This window comes from Equus asinus, chromosome 4 (assembly GCF_041296235.1).
Source record: "Equus asinus isolate D_3611 breed Donkey chromosome 4, EquAss-T2T_v2, whole genome shotgun sequence".
In the NCBI taxonomy this organism is placed as follows: Eukaryota; Metazoa; Chordata; class Mammalia; order Perissodactyla; family Equidae; genus Equus; species Equus asinus.
In genome coordinates this window covers 18,939,791-18,957,489 of record NC_091793.1, presented here as the reverse complement: position 1 = coordinate 18,957,489, position 17,699 = coordinate 18,939,791, and the positions used below count along the sequence as shown (strand labels likewise).

At 47.4% G+C, this 17,699-nt stretch overlaps 1 protein-coding gene across 5 annotated transcripts in view; it reads right to left on the bottom strand.

Moving 5' to 3' along the window:
* Positions 1 to 17,699, bottom strand: part of PACSIN2 (protein kinase C and casein kinase substrate in neurons 2) — a 137,953-nt gene that overhangs the window by 31,233 nt on the left and 89,021 nt on the right. For all 5 annotated transcript variants that reach the window (XM_044778307.2, XM_044778314.2, XM_070506764.1 and 2 more), the window contains exon 2: positions 9,649 to 9,787. In XM_044778307.2, coding sequence (XP_044634242.1) covers positions 9,649 to 9,708 — 60 coding nt within the window. In that variant the 5' untranslated portion in view covers positions 9,709 to 9,787. The remainder of the gene's footprint in view (positions 1 to 9,648; positions 9,788 to 17,699) is intronic.

Sequence of the window (17,699 nt, the reverse complement as noted above, 5' to 3'; positions counted from 1 at the left end):
CCACACCTCGCCATTTCTTCATCTCGTCCATTCAGAGACGAAGTGAAGAGGGGGACAGGATTAGATGACCTCCAAGGGCCCTTCACAATTCCAGGATTTCTAATTAAAGAGTCTGTCATGCCACCAGCTGGCTGGCTATCCCCTTAAGCACTCATAACTCAATTTTTGAGGGTCTGGCAAAACCCACTCGCCACTCACAAATATGTAATGCACATCTACTGGGTGCCAAGGACCATGTGAGGGAACAATGAACAAACTGTCGGGGTCCCTACATTTGTGGGACCTATGGTCAGATAAATAGCACAATCACAAATGGTGACAAGTTCTGGAAGAAACACTCTGGAGGGTGGTCAGGGCTGCCTGGAGGAAGTGATGTTTGAGGGGAGGGCAGAAGGGAACTTTGTGGGGCAAGGCCAGTTTCTGAAGGCTTGAGGCAGGGTGTCAAGGCCCACAGAGCATAAGCTATACTTAACGCCACCTCCTCCAGGAAGCCTCCTGCCAGACCATCCCCCTCTTGTTATTCTTGCATGGATGTCTGCTGTCACACGCCAAAACGTGATAACATTGTGAGTTCTGAGGGTGAGGACTGTGCATTATTCTTCTCCATCCTCCACGCCAAGCACACAGAGGGCACCCTGTCATATCTTCTCAATGCCCAGTGGTGTTGGGAGCAGGGGTTCCCATTCCACATAGACAGGAGGTGACTGAGAGGCTGCTGAGGGCTCAGCCAGAGGCAGAGGCAATGAAGAAACTCATGATCCTTTATTTATCAAATTCGTTGTTTTTTTTTTTTTAAGATTTAAAAAAATTTTTTTTCCTTTTTCTCCCCAAAGTCCCCCAGTACATAGCTGTATATTCTTAGTTGTGGGTCCTTCTAGTTGTGGCATGTGGGATGCCACCTCAGCATGACCTGATGAGCTGTGCCATGTCCATGCCCAGGATTCGAACTGGCAAAACCCTGGCCGCTGCAGTGGAGCGCGAGAACTTAACCACTCGGCCACAGGGCCGGTCCCTATCAAGTTCTTAATCAATGAGCCACTGGAGCTCTCCTACAAAAACTAAAAAGAATCAACTGTCAGCACATCATCAGATGGTAACTCCAGGGATGACAAATGAGCAACTAACGCACGTGTCTGCCAGTCTGGAAAGAGTCATTCAATATAAACCAGCAGGAGAGCCTCCAGTCCCTCCACTCACGCTTACAAGGCTTTCACTCAAAGCCAGGGTCCGAGTTAGTTTATCCTAGGTCAACTCGTGTCCCAGGTAGGCTGGGAGGCTCCAGGACTGGGCCCTGCAGTGTCACTACGCCCCCACCCACACTCCCTGCCGAGTGCATGGCAGATGCCATATCCTATACACACCAGCAGGGCATCCCCATGGTGACAGCGCAGGGCTTCCTATCTTAGGCACCTTTCTTACAACCTATCCCAACGCCTACTCTGAACCTTCCTTTCCAAATAGGGGGTCACAACTGATCTTAGGGTGGTGAAATCTGTGATGTGTGCTTGGAAATACCAAGGAGTAAGGGTTGTCTTTGGAAAACCATCAAGTCTGAGCCTTGTTTTCACACTGAGCTCTGGCAGCCTGCACGCCTACAGGGTTCCACTTCTCCTAGTTCTCTAACCTGCCTTCCAGCTCACCTGCCATCTGGGCTCCCAACTCACCTGGTACTGGAGCAGAAGATCTAGGAGCTCCTCACCTTGGTGCTCCCCTGAACCACCATTTGGACTAGCCCTAACCTCACCAGGCTCCCCACCATCAAAATGGGGTAATGCGATTCATCTGGCAGGGCCGCAAGAGGGTTAGAGATCTAAGTTCCTCGCCAGCTCACTGCTGTTGCTCTTGTTTATTACCAGCCTCAGTTTCCAGCCGCCCTGAGCCTGACTGGCATGCTCTGGCTCAACTCAGACGCAGCACTAGTCTGGTCATTGCTTTGGGGCCTCATTCAGGTCCCTAATCCGGTTTTCAGTTCTCGCCTCCAACACTGACCGGCCCCACCCTCTGTTTCTGGAATTTGTACTCATCAAGTAGGAGGGTGAAGAAAATGAGGCTCATTACCCTGCAAAGGTACCCTTTGTTGTTTGAGAGTTTAAATCACAAATCCCAGACTTTAAAGATCCAACAACTTTAAAGATCAATGGCATTATCAATCTTTAAATGTTCAAAATGACAAACTGAAAAATGGAAACCCAGAAATTCCAAGGCTCAGATCTAACTCCAAAGGCAGAACACATAATAACATAGAGAGGAAGGATGTGTTTAAACAAAGTTATTTTAGAACTGAACTCCTCCTTAAGGCTGGTCAGCGAGGTTCACCACGCTCTGCGCCCTCGGCACACATTGCTCAGATGTCATAAAGGTCCAATGACACCCGTGGACTTGCTCATGAGCACAGCACATGCCCACCTTTAAGACCCCACCCCGGAGCTCATGATCTCCTGGGCACACACACTCACCCTTCAGCCAAGTGCCCAGGAAATGGCTGGAGTACATGGCTGCCTAGTGCCCAGATCACTGCCCTCATTTATTCTCCCTCACACTCCAGGTAGGCACTGTAAGGGCTGTCACCAGCCTGGATGGTGAGACCATGTCCCCAGGTCTGTAAGTGAGGGCTCACTGAAGACTGGCAGCTTTTGGCAGAAACTCCAACAGTGAAAGGAGGCAGGGACAGTTACAGAGATGTCTGAAATCAGTGAACCCCCAAGGTACAAAGACAAATTATCTAGCAGGGAAATCCCAGATTGTAAAAGCAGAAATTAGCACTTCCTCCAGGTAGCGCCTCCCCTCGTCCCATGTCCACTCACCCCCAACTTGCTGCTTCCACAGTGTGCCAGCCATCCCCCACCCAGTCCCCTCTCAGAATCCCTGGCTTTCCCTTCATGACTCCTGCTACACCCTGCCCCCCCCCCCCCCCCCCCGGTCCACACACACACACGACCGTGAGCTCCTCCACCCCATCTCTGCACCCAGGTCCCTCCGTGCCAACCCCACCCGGCCCACTCAAACTTCTGTATACACATGTCTCAATGGAGCTAAGCCACCACAGTCTAATTGAGTACTTAAAACCTCTGCAGTTCTAAAATCATGTAATTTATTTGTTACTGAATAGAAAGTGGAAATGTTTTCTCTTACATGGCTTAAAGAAAATACTTCAACATCACTGAAATCAAATGAGAAAATTAAAATTTATCTTCAGAGGATAAGCCTGACAGCAAAAAACCTTGAGTGTTCAATTCTCTCAAGTTAAAAATGGATCAGCTCTTTACCTGACATCTTAGATAGGGGAGACGAGCCTGCACCGATGAGATGAAATGCCATCTCATTCAACCACCGGGCCTGTCTCCACATGTGCAACGTTCATGCGTGTGAACGCTCATGCTGAGAAACAGAGTAAGTGAAGAGGTGACACTGCGAGACCACTGGGGCTCGGGGGTCACTGGGACCCTGGCCTTGCAGATGCTACCTGTAATTCCTACAGCCACCCTGGGAAGGAGGAATTAGCAATGCCATGCTACCCGCTAGGAAATTGAGCAGGTTATTTCACTTCTCTGAGCCCTCAGGGTCACATACTAACGAACGGTGGTGCCATGGTCTGAACCCAGACAGGACTCAACTTCTTCACACTAAAAGAGAAGCACTGAAGTGTGTGGCAGTCTCTATACAGAGCTCCCAGGAGGCTCAGAGCAGAGGCAGAGCCCAAACCCCAGCTCCACCACCTACTATCTATGGGAAGTTGGGCAGTGCCAAACCACCCAAGCCTCAGTTTCCCGACCTGTAAAGTGGAGATCAGAATCTCAGCAGGCAGTTGTGAGGACTGAGAGCAGGGGCCAGGCACAGAGCGAACGTGCAATAAATGCCAGCCGTTACCACTGTTTTTTATTTCTAAACTTTTTGTTATAGTTTAACATTCCTGGACAAAAGTACACAGATTGTGAGCATACACTTACGCGCGCACAGCTCAATGACTTTTATGAGTGTACATACCCATGCAGGGGATACAACAAAAGTCACTGCTGTCCTAGAGCCACCTCTGACGCAGCTCTGTTATGCCCACTCAGGAGGGACAGCCCTCTTCTGCATCCTCACAGCATTTGATCCGGACCATTTAGTCACCTTTGCCTGTGTTATATTCATGCTAGATCCCCACAGCCTAGAATACGGCCTGGTATATAGGTGCTGTATAAATGTTTACTGAAAGAATGATTTCTCTTGAGTATTATGGCTATTTACATACATATTTTAATGTCAAATATTTGTTTGTAAGCTTCTTATGAGCAGGGCATATCTTACTACCCAGCATTAAACCTCATCCTTTCTCTGATTCACTCATACATTCAATCGACAATCATTCAGTGTGTCAAGCACCGTGCTAAGTCCCAGATACCCCAGGAGAATCATGCCCTTGCCCTCACAGAGGGCATAGCCCAGAGGGAGAAGCAAATGGTGATGGTACAACACGATGGATGAGCATGCAGGAAGGCTGCCTAAGCCTTCCAGGAGGGATCAGGGAAGCCTGTCTGGAGGAGGAGCTCCCTGAGAAAGAAATGGAGGTTGGGTTGGAGGAAAGAACACTACCCTCCCAGCCCCAACCCTCCCAGGTTGGGAGGCAGCTTTTTGTGGTGGGAGAGTGGGGTGGCTGAACCTGACCACAGTGCAGGGCAGAGCTCCTCAGGAAGGGCCAGGGAGTCTAGCAGCTGCCAACACAGGTTCATGTCTTAGTCATTCTAAAGAGTGTGGTTTCACTTTGAAGGTGACGTAGAAAACTGAAGCTTCCCACCCTGGCCAGAGAGTCATACAGGTTTGCTTTTCTGGATGGACCACCCTGGCAGCAGGATGGAGAACAGACTGAACACGGCATGGGAGGATGGGGGCGCCAGTGCCCTAATCCTTGCTTATGGTTCAGCAGATACTAGTTTGGTTGAAAGAACGAATGAATGGTTCTATTTAGAAACTTTAGTGAAATTAAGGTATGCCACCAGGCTGTTAGGAGCTATGTCCGAGCACAGTGGAACTAGAACAAAGCTGATCCACAACTTGTACCCGAGGAGCCCAGGGACACGAGCTTCATGCACACTGCCCCGTGGGGTTGACACCCACAGACAGGCCATCACACGGAGAAGTCTGTCCAGGTCTGTGTATGTGGAGGGTGGCCGGAGAAAAAACAGAAGGCATCACTGGCGCTGAGTGGCCAAGCAGTATTTATTTTTACACGCCTCGTGCTTCCCCCCATGGAACTCGCCCTGCTGCCCCAAAACTGCCCACCACAGCAAATGATGGCTCTGGGGTCCCAAGACTGTGCACTCATTTGGGACTCCAGGACTCAACCGAGGGCCTGGACGGTGGTAGATGCCAAGTCAGGCTTTGCAGAACCATGAACACGGGGCAGTAGCATCTTCTAAATGTCAGCCACAAAATTGGTCCAGAAGGATGGGAAAAGTAAACACCATTCCATACAGACAGCTTTCCAGCAAAACAGCAATGTATGTGGAGATGTTCTCATGTGATGTGCTACTCCACACAGCTCAAGTCTGAGAGGAACCTGCAGGGAGAGCCTTCTCTGAAGAACAGGGTAAACACTGACAGCCACATGCCAACGCTTCAGGGCTAACATTCCCAGAACATTTTACAAGATATTTATGTCCTCTTCATCCCCTAAATATTCTTCTCCTAAAGGCTCTTTGTGCCACAGAGAGTACAGCACCGGGCAGCCCCCGCCCGGCTGCATCCAGGGAGATCTGACGCTAATAGCACGCACTGCCGACAGCTGAGCGGAACTCTGCCTTAGGGATGAGGCAGAGTCAGGGTCCCGTTCCTGAAATTAGCAGTTTGCCCTCTCCCAGCCTGGCCCCCAAAGAGCTCTCGGAGTTTCGGACAGCAGCACTCAGGCATGCTGGGGACAAACCCACCATCATGTGCCCAGAGCCCACCGAGGGCAGGGGAGGCCAGGCTTTCCTAGGAAGCATTGGTGACACTTGGAATGCCCCAGGGCCTGCAGCCTAGGCTCTCTCCGTACACCAGCCCCCAGAGCCAAAGAAAAGACCCAGAAGCAGGGCCTGGAAATGGCGGACATAGTGGGAGGACCTGCAGGCTCCAGAAGTGAGCCAGAAGACTTGCCAGAAGCAACTGAGCTACCCCATGCCCCACTGGGAAGTTTTTGGGCAGGGTGTGCCAGGCTCCAATTGGCTGAAGAAGCCACCCACTTGGGGAACAGCCTCCACTCGGCCCCAAGCTACCCAATCCTGCATGACTTCTCACCTCTAAAACAGGCCCTTGGCTCCAAAGAGGCCAAGATCCTCTGCCCTCTGCAAGACCACACTCCTTCCAGCCTCCAGACTTTGCTCCAGCCTGGAATGGCATCCCTCCTCCCTGCTCCCCAAAGCCCAGCCCTACCGACATGTGATGTGCTACTCCACACAGCTCAAGTCTGAGAGGAACCTGCAGGGAGAGCCTTCTTTTGTGGTGATGCCAGCCAGCAGACCTTCCTCCTCTGAACTCCATGGCTCTGCCCCTCTGCCCTCATACTCCAAGGGCCACTGTCCTTTCTGCTCCCAGCTACGTTATAAGCCCCTGCATGGTAGGAATCAGGTGCCCCCTCCTCTGTTTCTAAATCTCTTACTACAGTGTTGGGTAATACAGAAAGTGTCCCCTCCAAATACCCACTAAATACCTTTATTTAAATACCTTTCCTGGCCCAGGGGGAGACCCACCTCCCGCTGTGCACCCCAGCAAATCCTACAGCACCTTGCACAATGATCTGTCTAGCATCTGTCTCCTCCCTCGGGGAAGTGACCTTCAAATGTCACAGCCAAAGGCTCTTAGAGAGCAGGGCCTTGTCCCTCCTATGCAGGCACACAGCCATCATGCAGAAGATGGTTCTGGAATGACTCACACCAGTCAGTATCTTTTGGTGGGAAGGAGTAAAATTAAGCACAAAAGACTTTTATACCTTGAGACCCCAAGGCTTTCTTTAGATTTGTGCACCCCTGTGGGTCACACCATTGAGAAGTCGCCTTCCATGGGAAAGAGGGAACTTGCTGGCAGCTCAGAGAGATGTGCAGCTGGCAGTGTGCAGCCAAGTCACTGAGAGCCGAGCAGGGCCGGCTCAGCCTGAGCGATGGCTCCTCCATTCAATGAACGTCCATCAAGGGCGAGGGGGAGGACAGCACAGCTGATTTACACAAGCTGAAGAGTAATTTCAGGGACAGCATCACAAGATGAGCAGAGCCTGCCTAGAAAATAAACCCATTTGCCTCCACATTCTTCAGGCAAAAGAAGATGTTCTTGTCTCTGACATCATCGCAGCTAGGAATTTAAGAGGGAGCTAAGAGCTTAAATCAACAGCAAAACTTGTTAAAGCTACTCGACTTAATATACGCTGACAAGACATACTGACAACTTTCACTGACTTTTCTTTTTAACGAGGAGATGAAGAATTCTGTAATAACACTATATTTAGCTACTTAATTTTTCCAGAGCAGTTTCTGCCATCAATTGGGTCGTCAAAACAATGCTGCCAAACACACCCTCCAAGAACAAATCATACGTGTGCATGCTGATGACCGCCGTCTCCCACATAAGAGGGACAGAGCTCCCAGCCAGCACCTGTCTTGATGCCCTGCACCATTTTACAGGTATTCATTCCCTTAAGCCTGGCAACAGTACTAGGATGCAGGTACCAGTATTACTCCCATTTTACAGACTGGGAAATTGAGGCAAAGAAAAATTAGTAACTTGCCCAAAGTCACACATATGTAGTAAGTGACGAGGCAGGGAGTCAAACCCAGGCCACCTGGCTCCAATGCATGTGTCTGAAGCTGTGCCCTTGCCTCTCCCAATCTATCACTCATAAGGCCTTCTGTGTGAGCTACCCTCTCTGCACCACCACTCTGCTCAAGGCAGGTTCTGATTAATACCAGATGGCAATGTCACCACAGTTAACAAAACAGAAAGTTTTCCCACAACTCTAAAGGATTCGATCTATAGTTTTGGTTCAGTGTTGAAAATAACAAGGACCTGCATTCTAAAGGCCAGCCTCACAGGAATTCACAGGAAGGCTCTGTATAGCCACCACTGGCTCCTGAGTGCTTCTGCAATGCTGGCAAGGCCACAGCCTCCCTGCGGGCCAGTCAGCGGGGTTTGCCTGCCTGTGAACCCGGACCTGCATATGGGGGCAGAGGGGCAGTCCTGAATTCCAGCATTGTCCCAGAGGCACCTCCAAACTGCACCTGTAACAGCCTGTCCTAGTACAGCTTCACCTAGTTGCACCACCAACCCACCCCTCATACCAGGAGAATGCACCTGACAAGGCCAGGAAGCCGTTGCTGCCGAGATGCTGGGACATGCCCGTGACTCTGTCACTGCCCCTGTCACTCTTGCTGCCTTTTGTGAAATGCTTTCTGGGGTTGATGTGCCTCTCTGGCTACTGAAACTTGAACTCTGGCCTGGATACCCACCAGGAAGGTTGCTACCAGCCGAGGGGTAGGGACTCGGGCTGTCACATTTCCCACTGGAAGCTCACAGGGTCTAGCACACAGTAGGTGCTGAATAAAGACATACTTTTAATACAAGGAAGTATTCAGCTGAAAGTCAATAATGACCTTTCACCCTTCATAGGAAAGAAAAATACTGATAGAATTTTGAGCTCCTTGCCCATCTTTTTTAAACTTGGGCACCTGTGATCACTTGTCTCTGTTAGACTATAATATCAGATAGTATTTGATGTCAAGCAAAATTATACACCTAATTAATCTAAGTTTATAAAGATATTTCACGCAAGTCTCCAGTAAACCCCAGGGGACCATCCTCATCTCCTGCATCACTCGAGCCTCCTGTGTCAGGAAAGCATCCCTGTGGGTGCTGATGCCAACGTCTCCATTCTCATTTCATCCTTTCAGCCTCCCTCGAAGGCCAGTATCATCACCTCTCTAGAAATGAAAATGCTGAGGCTCAGATCAGTTAAGCAACTTGCCCAAGGTCACATAGCTAGTAACAGCACAGATGGGATCAGAACCCAGATCTTTCCAACTGAAAGCCATTGCTCTTTTCACTAAGCCCACAGACACCAGGAAAGTTCCAGGGGTTTTGCCACAAGAACAAAATTTGATCAAAAATGGACTTGACTTTAACCAGCAGGCAGGAAAAGTAAGTGAGGCTCAGGAAAGGAGAACTTCATCTGCATAAACTGACAAGAATATGCTCCAACAAGCTCAAGGCAGTGTGTTCTGCCCTCTGGCCACTTGCTTGCACTGTCCAGCATGATGGCACAACACACCATTCGTTTTTCCATACAAAACTCAAAAGTAATGCTGCCTCTCAGGCCAAGTCTGGTAACTAGCGTATGTCGCTCCAAGTCATGGAGTGGCTAAACTTGAAAGGGAGGACCCAAGAACAAACAAACTGACAAGACCTCTAAAACAGCTCTCACCTCTTCAGGCATCAGACTTTGCTAGCAAGGAAAACTCGCCACCTTCACTGATAGCTAAGCCACACCTGCTGCCCTCTGGATCTGACCACAAGTGCTGGGCTAGTTCTGAGTATGCTCATCTCATCCCATAATCCTGCAGCGCCCCCTCAACACCCCGCCCAAAGGCCTGTCAGACACCACTGGCCTGGTCTCTGCATTCATCAGGAAGAAAGCACGGGCATTACCTCCCAGAAGCTATCGCTGGACACTTCTACTCCAACGGAGTCATCATAAGTGACCGACATCTCTTCAAAGGGTGAGGGAGCAGCAGGGAACGCTTAAACTCAGAGGCCAACTTCCGATGCTCACAATCCGTAGGCAAACCTATAAAAGAAAGGTATATTATTGTGGTTTTTAAATTCCCAAGGTGAAAAGGAAGCCATCTCCATTTTACAACTTTGATTTCCATCACTGCGTTCAGTACAGAACAGTGGAAAATGTTTCCTGTAGGTGGGAGAAAGACAATAAACTAAACTCTGGGCATTGACATCCATGTGTATGTTTCATGCGTGCGCACGTGTATTTCACATTAACGAGTAAATCTTCTCAACATCCTACTGAAGAGCTCAAAGAGCTTTCTGAACAGTTCATGTTCTTAGATAACAGACTGACAACCTTACTAAATAACCTTCCTCGTTCCTTAGAGAAAAGTATAGAGGACTTGTGAGGACAATATGCAAAAGTAGGAAGAGTCTCTGCATCTCTGTGCTCCCCCTGTCCCAACATGTCCCACCACCCAGCCGGACGAGGACCTGGGGTAAAATGTGAGTGGAAATAATCCACCTTTAACACCTGACTCCACTCTCCACAGTTTCCACTGTGTTTTGCTGGTGTTGGGCATTGTCTCCTCCCCTCCCCATGACTGACTGATCTCAGCCCCGAATTCGGACCAGTTTCTTCTGACTATGTGAGGGTCAGCTAGAGAAAGTAAAGACAAGCAAGCCAAACTGATCATTTCTGAGTAACGACTCAGTGTTCTAAATCCAGGCAAGGGTAACGGGGCGATTATTTCCCTGCCAGGGGGAAGAAGGTGGAGGACGCCCACTACATTTGTAAGCACAAGCACTTTGAGGGAAAGACCCGTCCACCACCAGATGAGGCTCTTTGACTTCTTGGTGAAAAGGTGACTCCACCCTCTTTTACATGCCCCTGTGCTCAGATCACAAGCCAGAGACCCGAAACTTTCCTAACTACCATAGTCAGGAGTCCCAAGCCTCAGCTTAATCTCTGGGAGGGAGAGGGTGGTGTGGGGCAGGCAGTGATCTGCACTGTTACACCTACAAGGTGCAAGACTGTGTTCTAGGTACTTTTCCACAGGTTATCACATTCAAACCCTGTGATTCCCTGTGGGACAGTCTAGAAGCGCAGTAAGGAATAGAGACTCTAGAATCAGGCTGCCTGGGCTCCAATCCCAGGCCAATTACTCACTAGCTGGGCATAATAATGGGCAAGTTACTAACCTATCTGGGCCTCAATGGCCTTATTTGTAAAAGAGAGACAATAACGGAACCTGTATCACAGAATTACCATGAGGGTCAAACGAGGCAATACACACAGGGGTGAAAAATACATGGTCCATAGTAAGCACTGTGGACACAGTAAACTATAATGTAATTATTATTAGATAGTAATTATTACTACTATCATTACTTCTATCTCTACTTTATGGTTGAGAAAATCGATGTTCAGGAAGGTTAAGTAACTTGCCCACAGTCACCCAAGTAATGAATGGTGGAGACCAGTATTTGACACCACCTCTGCCTGTTTGCTAAGGTAATGTTCTCCCCATCACATCAAGATGGTTTCCAAAAACCACATCAAATTTATATGTCAAGCATCCTGTAACCCAAGATTTAACTGCTAATTAAAAGGGTTTAATCTAATGGATTTCACAGCTTCCAAAGTTGAACACAGCACTGTACAGCCAATACACTCAAAGTAAAGAACGGATCATGGTACTTCAAAGCCAAGTAGTCCAAATGCACACTCGCCATCACCAGGCAGAGTCGCACAGCTGCCACACACATGCTCTTCCCGACAGCTCGCTGCTTGGATCTCCGCTCCATAATCATAGGGACAGCGTGTCATTCTAACCACTGGAAATTCACAAAGGCTGGATAGGCCACTCTGGCCTGGGCCCTGGTGCCATGTTTCACAGCATTCTCTTTTTATGTGAAATCCTATGCTGTTAGCCAGGGCCCCCTAGAAGCACCCCAGCCCATGTCTGCAGCAACAGAAAATCTTCCATCCAGAGTAGCTGGTCTCTGCTCCAGGCTCCTCAGGGAGTATCTGGGCTTTCGGCTCAGGCGAGTCTCAAAGCAGCCCAATCAAGACGCTGGCTAGGCTGCCTGGCCAGCTCCAGAGAGCAGCTGCAGGGAGCAGGTGTAGGGAGGAGTGGGCGCCTGCCCTTGACGGAAAAGCAGCTTGACACCTGAAAAGCTCAAGCAGAGGAGTTCATTTGGGTTCAGCCATGATTTAGACACTAAGGGAGGATGAGTTTTGCACAAGATTTATTAAGTACCTACTAAGTGCCAGGAGTCGAGAAGAGGTTGCCCCTGGGCTCAGCACGAAAACAGTCAACTGCCAGGAGCAAGGAGTTGAATCACCGAGAAGAGATGCCCCGCCAAGTAACAAACCAAGAAACACGAGCTGTTGAGGGCATTGGAGATGACCCGTGTGCTTAGCTGCCCAGTGGGAAGAAGGAAAGCCCTGCCTGCACACAGTGGCAAATTGGTGCTTTTTCCCCAGTCCAGGGCCCTGGATCTCACCATAGCACTGTGCTCGGTGACTGGGACATCCCCAGGATCACAACCGCACAAGGGCCAAGCTGACCCCACTGGCACCCCATGTAGCCACAGCCCAATGTTTAACGACTACAGTCAGCTCAACTATCCTCCTGTGTGCTATTTAAAGTTCATTTCAAAGCTGAACTAGAGCTCTCACACAAATTCGTCAGTTCTTCAGTTCCTCACCTCCCAACTTACACATTCTCCAAGCTTATATATGAATGTCATTATTAATCTAAATAAAACAAAATTAAGAAGGCAAATCTCTTTTGTAAAATTGTACAAGGCATTCCAGACCCAATATAAATGACTTTTGGAAGCTCTGTACCACCACTTCACTTCTGGCTTGTAATAATTCAGAATTAATGACATTTTCCTTCTGAATGCTTGAAGCAGATCTTACACAGGGTCTCAGTGAACTGTTAAGTCTCCTCTAAGAGGTCAGAAACCAGCAAAGACATTCACAGTCCTATAGAGGAAACTGAGGCAAGGCATAAAAAAAACAAATAGACATCAAAGGCGGAGGAGAAACGGAAGATCTCCCACCCAAAGAGTGGTTGAGATAATGTAGTTCATGAAAGCCTAGGATGGTGGCAATCAGGAGTGTTCAGGTTCAAATCACAGCTCCACCAGTGATGAGCTGGGTGAGCACGGGAAAGTCACTTCGTTCTTTGAGCCCCAGTTTCCCGAGCTGTGCTCCACTAGCTTTCAGTGAGGGTTAAACAAGCTGGTGCATGAAGGTCCCAGGACCCCAGGTTGCAGCCCATGGCAGGGCCTCCCTCAGAGGGAGCCTCATCCTGGCCCATTACCCTCAGTTCCAAGTGTCCTCACTACTTTCTTCAGCTCTACATGACAGTCACAAGGAAGGCAAGCAAAAGCGAAGGCCTGGGAGACAAGAGTCTGCACCACAGACAAAACTCAACTAATATCAAGCACTGGTTGACGTGAGAACTCATCTCTGACATTCAGAGAGCAACACCAACCTCTGGGGGGCTTGAGTTCAGGACCCACCCCTCCCAAAGCACCCTGCACCAACCTCGGTGATCCTGGTCTCTCCCGGCTCTCCCTTCCCTCTCTCATAAACCCCCTTTCCTTCTCCCCATTGCTGGTATGCCCCACAGTCCATCCCTGAGATTCTTCCTGTACCTCCCAGCAAAGGCCTCATCCTCTCCTACAACTTCAAATATCACCAATATGTGGGAAGTAGCCCCTTTCAAGAGACAACCTCTCAGTAAAATCAAGATGAGAGTGTTTCCCTCACAGGACTGGAGGAGGATTAGAGACGAGAAATCGAAATCCCATGGCATACATCTGACACCCTAAAAGTGGTAGCCAGTGCTCTTAGAACCCAGCAAACCACCAAAAGGTAATGAGATGCCAGTGATGGGCTGGATCTTCTCTTTGTTTTTCCATGATTATTGCTGCTGGGCTAACTACTTTTACTGAGGCTTCCCCCACAACCATGACACTGTCACCAGCCCGCCTTCACTCAGCCACGAGGAGGCCAATCATCGCCTACGGTCTGGGGACATTTCCTCATGGACCAGGCGCCATGCAAAGTGCTTTACATGTGCTGGCAATCGGCCAGGGTGCTGCCCAGGATGAGGCTCCCCAGAGGGAGGCCCGGCCATGGGCTGCTCCCTGGGGTCCTGGTGCCTTCATTTAACTCTAATGACAACCCTGTGAGGGAGCTGTTAGCATCATGCTCCTTGTTAAAGCTAGGGAAACTGAGGCACAAAAGGGTACGGAACTTGCCCAAGTGGTAGAGTTGAGATCTGAATAAAGGTAGGTTCACACCAGCCATGCTCTTAACCACTGACTGTAACCACCTCAGTGCTGAGTTCAAATATTCTAGAATATAAAATGTGAAAAACATATGCTGCTGTGCCTTTCCAAGCTACTACTGAAGTCCTATCCTCATGGACAGTCTGTTATCCCAGCCTTTCAGATGTATGTGAGTCGCAACACTGTGATTTTACTCTGATTTCCCTCATTAACGTCTTGCATAAATTATACATGCTGCTCTGTGTCCTACCTTTTCATTCTTTAATGGTGTCATTTGTGGCACAGATATTCTTAATTTTAATATAGTCTAATTTATCAATATTTTCTATTATAGTAGTGTTTTTTTATGTCCTGTTTAAGAAGTCTTTTCTTATGCTGAGGTCATAAAGATAATCATTCACCTGTATTATCTTTTAAATGGTTTTGTTTTGTTTTGGTTAGTTTTTACTTTTCATACCCAGAAATGATTTTTGTATATGACATACAAGTTTCATTTTTTCCCATGTGGATATCCAACTGTTCCAGCACCATTTGTTGAAAAGAGCTTTTTTCCCTCCCTATTCTACGGTGCCACCTTTGTCCACAGATGTGGGGATCTGTATGCAGGCTCTCTGTTCTATTCTGTGCCTGTCCTTGTGACAGTACCACATTGCCTTAATTACCTCAATCTTAAAAGAATTCTCGGTATTCAGCAGAGGAAGTCCTCCCACTTTGCTCTTCTTTAAGAGTGGTTTGGCTATGCTTGGCCCTTTGCATTTCCACATACAACTTAAAATCTGCTTGTTCAGTCCCACCAACCAAACAAATCTGCTGTGATTTTGATTAGGATTTCACTGAATCCTCAGACCGCTCTGGGAGAACGGATCTCTTTACAATATTGAGTCTCCTAATCCATGGAATATACCCCATTTATTCAGACCTTCTTTAATTTCTTTCAATAGTGATCTACAGTCTTTTTGTATAGAGAGTTCTTGCACACCTTTGGTTAGTGTACTACTCGGTATTTAATATGTCTCATATAATAAATAGCATCTTTTTAAATTTTCACTTTAACTATTTATTGCTAATATAGAGAGAAACTGATTTTTGTGTACTCACCATGTATCCAGCAACTTTGCATTTATTATTTCCTTTTTTGTACTTATTATTTCTAATAATTTATTTTTTTAATAACTTTCAGGTGTACATCATAATATATTCCGAATTCTGTGTAGATTACATGATGTTCACCCCCCAAAGACTATAATTTTATAATCCATCACCACGCACATGCGCCTAATCACCCCTTTCGCCCCCCGCCCTCCCCCCTTCCCCCCTGGTAACCACCAATCCAATCTCTGTTGCTATGTGTTTGTTTGTCATTGTTTTTACCTTCTACTTATGAGTGAGATCATATGGTATTTGACTTTCTCCCTCTGACTTATTTCACTTAGCATAATACCCTCAAGTTCCATCCATGTCGTCACAAATGGCCGGATTTCATCATTTCTTATGGCTGACTAGTATTCCATTGTGTATACACCACATCTTTATCCATTCGTCCCTTGATGGGCACCTAGGTTGCTTCTAAGTCTTGGCTATTGTGAATAAGGCTGTGATGAACATAGGGGTGCATGTATCTTTATGCATTAGTATTTTCAAGTTCTTTGGATAAATACCCAGCAGTGGAATAGCTGGATCATATGGTAGTTCTATTCTTAATTTTCTGAGGAAGCTCCATACTGTTTTCTATAGTGGCTGCACCAGTTTGCACTCCCACCAGCAGTGTACAAGGGTTCTCTTCTCTCCACATCCTCATCAACACGTGTTGTTTCCTGTCTTGTTAATTACAGCCATTCTGACCAGGGTGAGGTGATATCTCATTTCCTTTTTTGTATTCATTATTTCTAATAATTTATAAATTCGTTTGGATGTCCTATACACACACTCGTATCATATTCAAATAATAACAGTTTTATTTCTTTCTTTCCAATTCTTATGGCTTTTATTTCTTTTTCTTGCTTTACTGAACTGAAGAGGACTTCCAATAAAATGTAGAGATCCTTTCTGGTCTCAAAGACAAAACTTTCAACATTCACTATCAAGAATGACGTTTGCTGGGCCAGTGTGGTGGCATGGTGGTTAAGTTCGTGTGCTCCACTTCAGTGGCCTGGGGTTGGCAGGTTCAGATTCTGGGCACGGACCTAGCACTGCTCGTCAAGCCACGCTGTGGCAGCATCCCAGATAAAATAAAGACTGGCACAGATGTTAGCTCAGGGCCAATTTCCTCACACACAAAAAAAATGAATGATGGGGGGGCTGGCCCCGTGGCCAAGTGGTTAAGTTCGCGCGCTCTGCTGCAGGCGGCCCAGTGTTTCGTTGGTTCGAATCCTGGGCGCGGACATGGCACTGCTCATCAAACCACGCTGAGGCAGCGTCCCACATACCACAACTAGAAGAATCCACAACGAAGAATATACAACTATGTACCGGGGGGCTTTGGGGAGAAAAAGGAAATAATAAAATCTTTAAAAAAAAAAAAATGAATGATGTTTGCCTATTAGACATTATTGAAAGAAATCAATGATGACATAAAGAAATGGAAAGACATTCCATGCTCATGGATCGGAAAAATATAGTTAAAATGTCCATACTTCCTAAAGCAATCTACAGATTCAATGCAATCCAAATCAGAATCCCAATAACATTCTTCTTGGAAATTGAACAAAGAATACTAAAATTCATATGGGGCAAAAAAAGACCTTGAATAGCTAAAGCAATCCCGAGAAAAAGGAACAAAGCTGGAGGCATCACAATCCCTGACTTCAAAATATACTATGAAGCTATAGTAATCAAAACAGCATGGTACCGGTACAAAAACAGACACACAGATCACTGGACCAGAACTGAGAGCCCAGAAATAAAACCACACATCTATAGACAGCTAATCTTTCATAAAGGAGCTAAGGACATAGAGAAAGGAAAGTCTCTTCAATAAATGGTGTTAGGAAAACTGGACAGCCGCATGAAAAAGAATGAAAGTAGACCATCTCTTGCCATACACAAAAATAAACTCAAAATGGATCAAAGACTTGAAGGTAAACCTGAAACCATAAACCTCCTAGAAGAGGGGCTGGCCTGGTGGCACAGCAGTTGAGTTCGCACGTTCCGCTTCGGCAGCCCGGGGTTCACCAGTTCGGATCCTGGGCACAGACCTAGGCACCACTTGTCAAGCCATGCTGTGGAAGATGTCCCACATATAAAGTAGAGGCAGATGGGCACAGATGTTAGCTCAGGGCCAGTCTTTCTCAGCAAAAAGAGGAGGTTGGCGGCAGATGTTAGCTCAGGGCTAATCTCACAAAAAAAAAAAAAGCTCCTAGAAGAAAATATAGGCAATACATTCTGACATTGGTCTTAGAAGGATCTTTTCGAAGATCACGTCTACTTGGACAAGGGAAACAAAAGAAAAAATAAACAAGGGGGACTTCATCAGACTAAAAAGCTTCTACAAGACAAAGGAAACCAAGAACAAAACGAAAAGACAACCCACCAACTGAGAGAAAATATTTGCAAATCATATATCCAACAAGGGGTTAACCTCCGAAATATATAAAGAACTCACACAACTCAACAACAAAAAAATAAACAACATGATCAGAAAATGGGCAGAGGATATGAACAGACAT